Source organism: Copadichromis virginalis, linkage group LG1 (genome assembly GCF_057382275.1).
Source record: "Copadichromis virginalis isolate Kocher_CV1m ecotype Utaka linkage group LG1, C_Virginalis_male_GT1.1, whole genome shotgun sequence".
In the NCBI taxonomy this organism is placed as follows: Eukaryota; Metazoa; Chordata; class Actinopteri; order Cichliformes; family Cichlidae; genus Copadichromis; species Copadichromis virginalis.
Genome location: NC_140618.1, coordinates 3,214,047 through 3,225,498, shown reverse-complemented (window position 1 = coordinate 3,225,498; position 11,452 = coordinate 3,214,047). Strand labels below are relative to the sequence as shown.

At 45.7% G+C, this 11,452-nt stretch overlaps 1 protein-coding gene and 1 long non-coding RNA gene across 8 annotated transcripts; one reads left to right on the top strand and one right to left on the bottom strand.

Annotated features, from left to right (window-relative positions):
- Positions 1 to 636: 636 nt before the first annotated feature.
- On the bottom strand, positions 637 to 1,505 carry LOC146718136 (uncharacterized). The gene is made up of 2 exons (XR_014923564.1): positions 1,211 to 1,505; positions 637 to 880 (listed from the first exon to the last, which is right to left on the bottom strand). It is a non-coding gene; the product is annotated as an uncharacterized LOC146718136 (long non-coding RNA).
- Positions 1,506 to 1,670: 165 nt separating this feature from the next.
- Positions 1,671 to 10,197, top strand: LOC146718135 (WD repeat-containing protein 88-like). Of its 7 annotated transcripts, none has more exons than XM_085476667.1 (12): positions 1,676 to 2,017; positions 3,172 to 3,282; positions 4,296 to 4,384; positions 5,191 to 5,302; positions 5,430 to 5,568; positions 5,646 to 5,775; positions 5,982 to 6,169; positions 6,668 to 6,750; positions 6,843 to 6,911; positions 8,027 to 8,125; positions 8,232 to 8,397; positions 9,419 to 10,197. In XM_085476667.1, exons 1-11 carry the CDS (start codon positions 1,928 to 1,930, stop codon positions 8,355 to 8,357), a joined length of 1,236 nt encoding a protein of 411 aa, XP_085332793.1. In that variant the 5' UTR covers positions 1,676 to 1,927; the 3' UTR covers positions 8,358 to 8,397; positions 9,419 to 10,197. The 7 variants fall into 7 exon arrangements, 5 of the variants coding, with proteins under 5 accessions (XP_085332867.1, XP_085332793.1, XP_085332767.1 ...); XM_085476641.1 differs by lacking the exon at positions 9,419 to 10,197 and adding an exon at positions 8,542 to 9,200; XR_014923488.1 differs by lacking the exons at positions 8,232 to 8,397; positions 9,419 to 10,197 and adding an exon at positions 7,432 to 7,931 and having other exon boundaries at positions 1,671 to 2,017; positions 8,027 to 8,088.
- Positions 10,198 to 11,452: the final 1,255 nt, after the last annotated feature.

The window sequence follows — 11,452 nt, the reverse complement described above, 5'->3', positions numbered from 1 at the left end:
GGCCGGAAACAGCGGGGGTGTCCAAATTCAGAGGCTGCTTCCACCTGAGGACCCGCCTTCGCGGTCTAAAGAAAGCCGCGTAGTACGTCACGAGCTCCCTCGGTGGAGTGAAACTGCGTCTGCTCCTTGCTGTCTAAAATATAACCGGGCGCTGGCGTCAATTCTCCACCGTCTCACACTTTGTTTAATCAGTTTTCTGTTTGACGTTTATTCAGCTTTGTGAAAACCCCAGAGGACCCCTCCCGAGGGATTAATAAAGTTACATTTAATCGAATCGAGTAACTTTAATCTCAGCCAAAACGATTTACTCACGAACAAGTAAAACACTGGAAAAGCCAAACAAGAACATTTTGAAGTTATCGAAGTGACTTATATATCCTGTTTAACCCGAGTAGCGGAAAGACCGCGGGGGGTTGAAAACGATGTGCCGGGAGTCCGGTGTTCTCGCCGTCTCAGAGATTTGAAGTTTACACAGCTACATTCTCGCCTGAAAATAGTTTAAAAGTTTATTTTGTGACCCAGAAAGAGAAATAAGAGTAATATTAAAACTACAAGCTGCCGCCATTGTTGGAAACTGGAATTGGCTGGGCCGCGCTATGAATTCTGCCATATGTTTTTTCAATTTTGTTGTCCGGGTTGAAATTCGGGAGAAATTCGGGAGAATGGTGGCTCCGGGAGGTTTTCAGGAGGGGCTCTGAAATGCGGGATTCTCCCGGAAAAGTCGGGAGGGTTGGCATGTATGAGACAGTTCACCAAATATGTGGCCCGCGAACTGTGGTGAGGACACAGACTCAACCATGCAGTGCTGAAGTTTGTCCTTAAAAGAGCTCTCACCCTGTTTAAACCACTAATGAGAGAGACAGTAGATGGAGAAGTCCTCCTCCTGTTTCTCTGCTGTTTTTGTCAGGCTTATATCAAACAACCTGAGTTGTCACCTTTGTTATAAAGACCAATGTTCTGCAGGATCCTGTGTCCTGTTTTAGTTGTGCTGCTTTAGTTGCTAACTGCCATGGTTGATTTCCTTCTGCAAGTGTCCAGAGTCAGAATTGAGAAGGTGAGACGTGACAGAGGCTCTCCACCCCTGATGAGACACCAGGACAGTGTGTGAGGAAGAGGAGGAGAAAAAGGAGCCAGCATCAACTGAGAGATATAGAGGAGAACAGGGGGACAACAGACAGCTCTCTGTAGTCTGTAAAAATAAGGGAACCACGGACAACTTTGATAATGCTTTGATTTATCCACAGTACATTTAGTTCAAATATTGTTTTCATCACAGAGGGATTGTGCTGGTTTCAGTGGGGAAAGTATGCAGCTCATTTAAATGTTCAAAGAGCTGTGAAAAGTTGTCCGTTCATAAAGTGTGTCAGTATTTTATAAGGATGTCATGTTTCTGTATCATCTCTCTCCTGTCAGAGCCTCTTCCAAACATCAGCCTGTTTAATGCTCTCATATCTTCAACATCTCAAGTAAATTATACTGCACAGTTTTCTGTCCAATAAAAGAATATTTACTGCATGAGTCTATTTTCCATTTTATCTGAAACATTCAAGGAGATCTTTTACTGTATTTTGGTGATATTGCCCTTAAATGTGACTAAAGCTTTCATACAGTGGTGATCACGGACATAACTCTGAGATCAGTCTGACTGAACTCTGAAAATCACTGAGTGTTATTTCACAGAACCATAATTAGATTAACTCAAACTGAAACACGCGGTGTTAAACAGTAGTATAATTATCATTAACTGTCAAAGTGCGTGCGCATTTTGCTTGTTTCCGTTTCCATCAAAAATCGAATTATCAACTAATTATCTTATCTCCCACCGCCCCCGAATGCACCAAATTTCGCTTGTGAGGCTGTTGCCACGGTAACTGTCATCAGCTAATGTGGCTTTTGGCTAAACGACAAGTTTTATTTGTACCGAAAAATGGCGTCAAGGAACATCGACCCTTTGTCAGCGGAGGAGCCTTCAGAAGGCGGAGAAGAGGAGAGAGGAGCGTGGAGCTGGGAGTCTCAGGTAAACCGAAACGGTTAGCTCGGTGGCTAACGTTAGCGTGATGCGTTCACTTGCATGTGAGGTTTGTGCAAAGTTAGAATCCTGCATCCTGTCTCTTGGTCTGAAGCGCTTCACGAGAACAAAGTTATTTTAGAGCGTCTGATCCCGACAGTCTGACTGAGATGGAGCAGGCATATTTATTCTGTAACTTCCAGTAATTCTGTAACAGTTATTATAAAGTTCAGGTAATAGTAAAGCACTATTACAATTCCTAGAGTCTAAGTACAGTGCAATACTGAGGTCGCTACTTTTATCTTTGATGTATTGACGTTTTATCGAGCTTAAGATTTCATTTACAAAACATAAGAAGAGCTCATAGAAACATGGGCAGATTAGTGAACGGCCTCAAGGCGCCACTGGATCAACCAAATGAACGTTTCAAAATTAGGATTCACCAGCGTGAGCGTCATAATAAAGGATCTGTAAATCATTTTTAAAAATCTGTGCTGTCAGTGTGGACTGTTATACGCAGATTAATGTTGTAAAATGAGTCTGAAAACTATTTGTAAAAGTGACACTGATGGGCAGAGTTGCATGTGTATTGCAAAACCAGGTAAAATGGCTTATCTTGCACTAGCCTGCCTTTATTTCATGTTTGACATTGATGCCTCTAAGCTGGTTAGGAAAGTTTCCCTTAAAAATCATCTGGGGACATAAGAAAGACCTTCACGGGACAGTAAGACCCAGAAACCCCAACCTAAAAGGCTTTTAGGTGGTAGGGCAGCCACGGGTCATTGAGTGAGTCAGAGGGGAGGGCCAAACATGCAAACTGGCTTTAAGCCATTCCGCCCTCATTTTAAAGTAGGGAAATGCACATCATCAACTCTATATTTTTATCCGCAGCACCAAATCTTACCTCTATTTCTCTGTCTGGGTTCTATGTGCGGTAAGATCCCACTTTCTCCTGTTCTCTCAGCTATTGCAAAACAAGCATTCATTTAAAACCAAAGCTTAGAATTTGAGCTCCAATAGCCCAAAATATATTGCTATCCGAAGCTGGTCCATAATTATACTGGGCAACCACTGCATGGATGTTCTTTGTACAGTAGATGTCAGTCTTCTGTCTTTCTCCTCAATGGTCTTCTGCTAGTTTGCTGTATAATCTGTGTCTGCAGGTCCCAGTGAAGGTGTTGCAAGCTCACAACGATGCTGTGACCACAGCTCGAGTCTGCTGCGACAATCGCTGCATCCTGAGCTGCTCCTCAGACTGCACCGCTGTCCTCTGGGTAAGCTGCTGTCATGGTCGGCAGTTTTTATGAGTTGATGTGCCTGTTTTGATTTTAGGGTTGGTTTACACTCGAGTTTCTAATGTCAGTTCAATTCAGTTTTATTTACACAGCGCCAAATCACAACAACAGTCGCCTCAAGGCACTTTATATTGTAAGATAGATCCTAGCCAACAATCATATGACCCCCTATGAGCAAGCACTTTGGTGACAGTGGGAAAGAAAAACTTCCTTTTAACAGGAAGAAACCTCCGACAGAACCAGGCTCAGGGAGGGGCGGCCATCTGCTGCGACCAGGAGATACTTTGTACTTTGAATCTCCTGTTCCACCACATCCCCAAAGTTCTGTGGAGGCTGTTGGAGTACAGTTAACTCATCGTCATGTTCAAGAAACCAGTGTGAGACGATTTGAGCTTTGTGGCTGGAAGGAGCCATCAGAAGATGGTACACTGTGGTCAAATAGGCATGGAAATAGTCAGCAACAACACTCGGGTATGCTGTGGAGTTTAAATGATGTTTAAATGTTGCTAAGTTGACACCAAAGTGTGCCAAAGTGAACGTAACTCTACACTCTTAAGCTACCAGCAGCCTGAAATCAGGACACAAGGCAGGATGGATCAATCCCACCGTCTCAATGTCCCAACTAGAAATACAGAAGATCAGACAGTTCCAGTTTTTTTTATCGTCTTATTTTGGTGAGCATGTGTAAACTGTAGCTTCAGCTTCTTGTTCTTAGCGGACAGGCGTGGCTCCCCGTGTGGTCTGCTACTTTAACCCATCTTCTTCAAGGTTGTGTGCTGAGAGATGCTCTTCTGCAAACCCTGAGAGAAAAGCCTCGTATTTGTGTTTTTGTGTGTCCACATCAGTCTGTAGAATCTCAGAATCTGTGTTTGACTGAACAGCCTCTCTGTAGATCAGTTTTCTGATGAATTCATTCCACAGAAAGTTTAGGAATAAATCATCAGAAGGTTGTTCCATATTCACTCTTCCTGGTTGACCTCTGACCTGTGTAGGATGTGGGGAGCTGTCAGCCTCTGAGGACGTTTGATGGAGTTCACAGTAAAGCCATCACTGAGTGTGCTCTGATCCCAAACAGCAACAGGTGGGTTCCACATTAGCTTTAAATTCAGCTAGGTTATGATCCTGCAGCTGAGAGCAGATGATTTCTCTTTTGAATTTTGCAAACATTATGCCCTGGAAGCCAAAATCTTTCCACCTGTATTCCTTTTGTCTTGGTCAAAGCTGAGCTGTCGGGTCTTTTCAAGTGAGGCAGAAGTGATTTGGTGTAAAAGAAAGGGTGAGATGAACTTCTGCCAACATTTACAGAAGTAGCGTTAGAAGGTGGCGGTGTACAGGCCAACATTAAAACATTTTTTCAGTTATTTGTGCAGCTGGCCTTGTAGTCGATTACTGCAATGTCTGAATATTTGGAAAAATGAGTTCCCGTGAGCTCCCCGTCACTGTCACTGGAACTGTAAGCTCCACTAGCTGGTGAAGAGACGCTGTTACCAAGACTGTAAAGTCAAGTAGACTTGTAAAAGTTGACTTTCTGAGATTTGTAAAACAAACAGTAGCAATTTTTGCACCTTTATCTGATGATAAAGTTGTTCAAATAAAATAAAAACCCAGTCAACTATGGACCTGCTGGAACAGCACGCCACCAAGCAGAGCACCAGGAAAAGATTGTTGTTAGGAAAAGTTTTTCTTCATTTCTTTGAGGAAAAAACATCTTTGTGAATTAATCGATGACTTATTCATCGTCCATGGACCCATAAGGCTTCATGTAATCTCTCACGCTGATGACATCAACATGAAAAAAACAGAGTTCACAAAAAACAACAATGCAGAAACGTCCATGTAGTAGCCTGAGTGCAGCTGTGAATGAAACGTTTGCTCTGTGTGTGTCAGGATGGTCACAGTGTCCTGGGATAAGAAGATGGTGGCCTGGGACCTGGAGACCGGACTCACTCTGGTAACGTCTGCCGTCACGCTCCTGGAGTTTCAAACCAGCAACCTTCCTGTGATTGGCTGCACACATTTCTCTGCGCTGGGTTCAGAGCACGTGTTTCTGCTCTTTCACACACATGGAATAAATTTGGTCTTTTTGCTTTTCTGAGCTTGACTCATTTTTATGATCTTTGTCGCAGTGGAAATCGAGGCAGCTCGGCCTGCTGACCTCCTGCAGCTCCTCGTCCGACGGCCGGCTGGTCGTTTGTGCTGTAAATCCTCAGAATGGCGTTTCCGTCTGCGACGCCGCCAGCGGACAGATGTTGCACCACGTCAGCGGTAGGACAGGTCACATGTTGCCCGGTCGGCAATAATACTCCTGTGAGCGTCAGTGAGCGTGTGTTTGCTTTGATCAGATCTTCACCGCTCCTGCATCACTCGATGTCGGTTCGACCCTCAGAGCCAGCGAGTGGCCACCGTCTCTGCAGACCGCAGCGTCAAACTGTGGGACCTGCGGGCGCAGAAAACCACCGTGTCCATCGACAGGTGAAGCATTTCAGTGACCTGTAGATGCTCTGAGCTCCTCTCCCGCTGTGTGGCTTTTGTCTTCAGTGTGAGACGGTACAAAATGATTCATCCAAAACACTCTGAAGCCTCAGATATTTATCAGATTCACAAAAGTTTGATGACAATTTTCAGACCCTCAGAGCAGCCCCCTGTGCACTTGTTCTTGTTTACATTCTCGCAATCAGTAACCATGGAAACGTCGTCTCAGCCTGCTGCTTCACCAGCAACAGGCACTTCCTGTGCACGGCGTCGTGGGACAAGACGCTGAAGCTGTGGGACCTGCAGGCGGGGGGGTTCCGATCTCACGGCGGGACGCCGCTGCAGGGAGGCCACGCAGGCAGCGTGAGTGCCTGCTGCCTCGCCGCTGCTGACGGTGAGACCTCTGAGCAAGGCACATTCCTGTTCAGGTGTCCTCAGCTGACGTCCTCAGATTCTCCAGTAACATTTGTGCTGAACTACGAGCAAGAGGCGGAGTTTGATTCGATGAACACTTTCTAAATCCACGTATGGACAAAAGAGTTCTTTTAATGTGTATTTTTAACTATTTAATTATTTATGCATTAGGATGTTAGCTAATAATGAAAATGAACAAAGCTCATCGTGTTGTGTGCTGTAAGCATGTTTTCTGCCCTCATTAAGAAGCAGACCTCTAAAGGATCAGAGGTCAGGTGGTTTAGACCTCTGGTGGTTGCACAGCTTAAGATTTGTAAGAAATGTCAGCACCTTAGCGTCCGTCATGCTGTTTACTATGTTTAGAAAGCAAGCACTGCTCACTGATGAGCTGATGTGTTTTTCTGCAGGTACTGGAACATGCTCAGTTCTTCCTCATAATGTTTGCCTAATAAAATCACTTCCTGTTGTGTTTCCTCAGCGAACCTCCTGGTGTCCGCCTCCTACGACAGGACTGTTGCTCTCTGGGATTTGTCGTCTCTCTCTCAGACTCTCGTGCTGAAGGTGATTAAACTCGGCTGTGTGAAGACATCCTGATGTTTCTGGTCGTGTTCTTTTAGACACTTAACTCCTGATTTTGCTTTTTCCCCCATCAGGGCCACAGTGATTGGGTGACAGATGTGTCAGTGAGTGCTGACGGGAAGTTGGTGGCTTCTTCCTCCAAGGTTCACAAGTATTTTCCCTCACAGTCCCAGCCAGAAGTTTTTGCTCCTTGAGCTTTTCTTTCTTTCTTTTTTTGTCCTGTCTTTCTCCCCTCACCCTCACCGTGCTCACCATCTCTGAGCCTGGGTCTGCTGGAGGTTTCTTCCTGTGAAAATGTAGTTTTTCCTTCCCACTGTCACCAAAGTGCTTGTTCACAGGGGGGTTTCTCTGTTTTATTGCAGGGTCTGGATGTTACAATATCATTGGTACCCTGGATGTTTAATCTGTTTTCTGATAATGCACCAGAGAAATGTTAAAAAACATTTTATGGAAATTTGGAAAGCAAACAGTGTTTAGTCTCCTGCATCTCACCTAAGACATCCTGTAACCAGGTACAGGACAAACAGACGTAGCCAGGATGCCAAGGCTGATGGTCTCAACATCAGTACTAAGAAAAGGCAGCAAATCAACATAACGCCACACAGGTCTGACTAATAGTGATGAACAGCTGGAACGTGCTGAAGGTTTCATGTATTTTGGCAGCCCAATCAGAGCAGAGTTTGACGTCCACGCGGATATTTAGCAGAGACGGACCAAAGCGCGTCATCTGAGAACAACACAGGTCATGCAGAAACTTTCTGATGCCGGCACATTTCACAGAAAGACGTCAGAGCAAGAAGTGGGTGAAGACACCAAAGGGTGTGTTTGTTTTGTATTCTGAGCTGGTCAGCTGTAAGCAGCATCATGGGCCCAGGACGGGTGGAGTCAAAGTTCCTTCCTATCTGTCACAATGAAGAAAACTAGCTGCAGGGTCACATCACCATGTGGGACTGATGGAAAGATCTCTCGTTCACCTGCATTTGGACTCCAGGACCATCTTCAAGCTGTGATTCCTTCAGTGTCAGTAATTATATAACAGAGTCACATTTGAAGCCTCGTGACTGCAGCTCATGGCTGTGAAGTTCAGTGCAATTCAACCCTCTGTCAGGATCAGAGGATGCTCTCCACTCAGTTTGTTACTTCATTTCCTGATGAAGATGAAGGTGTTTTTGGGGCACATATCATTTTTAAATATTGAAGGTTGAATTTGAAACTCTGTTAGACGACGACAACAATTTCACCGCGTCTGTCTCTGCAGGACGGGACTGTTCGGCTGTGGGACATAGAGAACATGGAAGAAATCCCAGAGGTCATGAAGAAGAGGAACGCGGAGGGAGCGGGAATTCACATCCTCAAGGTCTGAGTCGTTCATGGATCCTGTGTCCTTTTTTCTCTGATTTAAATGTTTTAGACTCCCCACAGCTGCTGGTGGTCTGTGATGACGACACTGTGTGTGTTTGCAGTGTGAAGAGTGTGGAAAGCCATTCCCAGTGTCCAGACTGCTGACCTCAGAGCTGCTCACGCAGTGCGTCTTCTGTCGCCTCAAATCGCCACCCAGATACCGACCGCAGCCGCCACTGCTTACATGACTTCCTGCGCAGGAGGAAATGTTGTACTAAGTTTTGCAAGGTCTAGTTTTTAAACCGAAAATCGAATCTGATGTTAAAATGATTCCGAGTATGAAACTCTGTAATCCTGGTTCTGATAATGCTGCTGTATAAATAAATGTGTAAGTTCTTTGAGTCTGGAGTCACACATCTGTCTGCTTCCCAGGTGTTTGGTGGCTCATATAAGCTTTACATCACCTCCACCTCCACCCACGCTGCCAAGCTCATGAATCCAGTCTGAGGTGTTTCTGGATGGACTTCATATGTTCTGCTGTGTCTGTGGGTCCTTCCCAGTCTAAAGACATGCGTGTGGTGATTCGAAGTTGCCCACCCGTGTAAGCTCTCCAGGATGTGTCCAGCTGACCCACGTAGGTGGTTACACAGCATATCAATAAAGAGAGGTCCAAGGAAGGAAGCGAATATGATTTATTGAAGTACAGAATTCATTTTGAGATATTTGTCTCTGATGGCATTGAATCCCGGCGGGATCGGGATTAGTGCAGGGACGCCGGAGTCTAGACGCCGGTGGTGGAGATGAAGATGCTTGAATGGAGGTGGGTTGCACAAAGGCATCTGCAAGTGAAATGGCAGATGTGCACTGAGATTTAAAGTACGTGTAAAGGTTGATTGGCCTGAAAGATGATTGGACCAGACCAGTGATGTCACAATCAGCTGACAGCATGGGAAAGTGGAAGTGATGTGATGGTAGATTAGCCACCAAACATCTGGGTGTGTTGAACTCAGCTGAAGTGACGCCTGAAATGCATCTTTGGATTTCAGTAACTTGTAGCTTTTTTAGATAAAGGTTAAGCGTAGTGGTTGATGATGTCATCGAGCTTTAGTTACACACACACACACACACACACACACACACACACACACACACACACACACACTCTCTACAGGCTGTTATGTGAACAGTGACCTTTGTATTGCGACGTCTGTTTTAAACTGGACGCTGGAGAAAAGCACAACTGATTCAGATTTCATGCACAAACATACTTTATAACATTTGAAACTATTCAGTCTTTAATTTTCTACAGAAATCCGTCAGAGTCTGCGACGGCGTCTGCAGTGAGCTGCTGCGAGTCTTCGGCGACTCCGCTGTGTTACAAAGCACCAAAGGTGAGGTCACATCAGTGACTTGATTTGCCACAAAAATGCGATTTTAGTCGAGTCGTGTGTTTCATAATCTGCGTTCGATGAGTCTGTTTTCTTTGCACTTTTTTCCACGTACAAACTTTTCCAGCTTTGACAGACAGAAAAACGTCCGTGTTTTTTCACTTGTGCTAATAAATCATCTTTGCCATCTCTCCTGGACTGGATTCGATGCTGAGATCTCGCTCTGGAGCGAAGTGTCGGACGGACTGATGTCGCCTCCAGCAGAGCAGCTGCTGATCTCCCATCATGTGATCACAGAGGAGGTTTTAAACATGGCGACCCCATCACTTGGAGCGTCCGCGCCGCGTCAGAAGGTGCTCTGTAGCAGACAGTGGCAGCCGCAGCCGGCCGGACACTCGTCCTGCCGCCGAAACCAGTCCATCATGTGACTGGTGTGTCCTCCGTGGCCGCAGCTCAGGCAGAAGTTGGAGGAGCCGCGGACGGCGACGTGACAGATGGCGCACTGGAAGGTGAGGCGCTTGCAGACAGCGCACTGCGTCCCACGAGCCTGACTGCGGCAGTGACAGCAGTACACGCCAAACTCTGCAGAGAGACGACAGAAGAAGAGCGTCAGCAACACCTGCGGACACAGAGCGTCTTCACCTGTGTGAGGTTTGTCTTCCTCAGAGCTTTAAATACTTAGCTGTGCCTCTATTCTTTGTTTACTCTCTTCACATTCTTCTAACATTACAGTTTTCCTTTCCTGAAGTGTCCTCACTTTGTTATACTGCGATACTCGAGTCCTCCTTTGACTGTTTTGGACCACAGGAGACTTCAGAGGGGAATTCTTACACACCAGACTGTCGGGAGATCTTTTGGTGACCTCTAAAAAAGTCAGAAAACCAGAATCGAACTCGGGCCGCTGCACTCATCTTTCAGCACCTGTGTCACCTGTGACCTACGCCAGCGCCCTTTTTCCTCTCTTAAACCAGGAAGTGAAACTCTTGACATTAAAAATCTCACCTGGAAGGTCAAAGACAGGCCGGATTAACCCAACAACATTCTTCATGGGTCATAAACTTCACCTCAGCAGTTTCCGAGCCTTCCCGCAAAGATGTGTTTATGTGTTCACTCTGTTATTGATAAGAGGGCGATTAGTGCTGATTGATTGATCTCCATTTGATCGTCGTCCTCGGCAGCTCGCAGTGTGAACACGGTTAGCTTCCAGTTTAGTGACACACGATTATGCGGCCAAGTTATTTTCAATAATAAGTTGCAGCTCTGCGCTGAGACTTACCTGGACGTGTTAAATGTTAGTGAACATTCAAAGCTTCACACTTTGATGAGCAGACAGGAAGTCGGGCAGCAGGGTTATTGCAGCACCGTTACATGATTTAAGTTCAGTTATGTGCTCAGAATTATCGGTCATGCTAACGCTGCAAATTAACCTAAAATCACTGCGCTTTCATCCCACGCTACCTGAGGGAAGTTGCCTTTGCTGTGAACCTTTGGAGTTGCTGCAAGAAGCAAGAGGAAGTCTGTCTTTTATTTTGAAAAACAAAACAACTTAAATTCTTCGAGCACCAAAGCCCTGCAGCATCCAATCCAAGTGCAGCAAAGTAACCCCAGCTGCTCAAACGCCACCATCCTGATGTTAGCGTCTTTACATCAGCTTTGCCCCGAGAGCTTCTACCTCTGTGAGCCGCTGCTGAGGCCCGTGTCCAGAAACACGTCTGCGTCCACGCCACAGTTTCACGGATTCTTCCTTCACCCGCGCTCCACCTCTGCACCGCCTTTATCAAACCCTCGCTGACAGACGAACAGCACTCTGCTGTAAACTTACTAACTATGACAGACATGTTTTTTTAGCACTTTTAAAATGTACAAAACACTTTTTTCAAACCTTTGAGTTAAAACTTCTTCAGATTGTGACACTTGCAGTTTTTCACAGAGCGTAAATCAGCCCTGAGAGTTTC

Coding starts and splice junctions, on each gene's coding strand:
- LOC146718135 (XM_085476667.1), top strand. CDS start 1,928: ATGGCGTCAAGGAACATCGACCCTTTGTCAGCGGAGGAGCCTTCAGAA. Junction 2,018..3,171: donor CGTGGAGCTGGGAGTCTCAG/GTAAACCGAAAC, acceptor CTGTGTCTGCAG/GTCCCAGTGAAGGTGTTGCA. Junction 8,126..8,231: donor CGGGAATTCACATCCTCAAG/GTCTGAGTCGTT, acceptor GTGTGTTTGCAG/TGTGAAGAGTGTGGAAAGCC.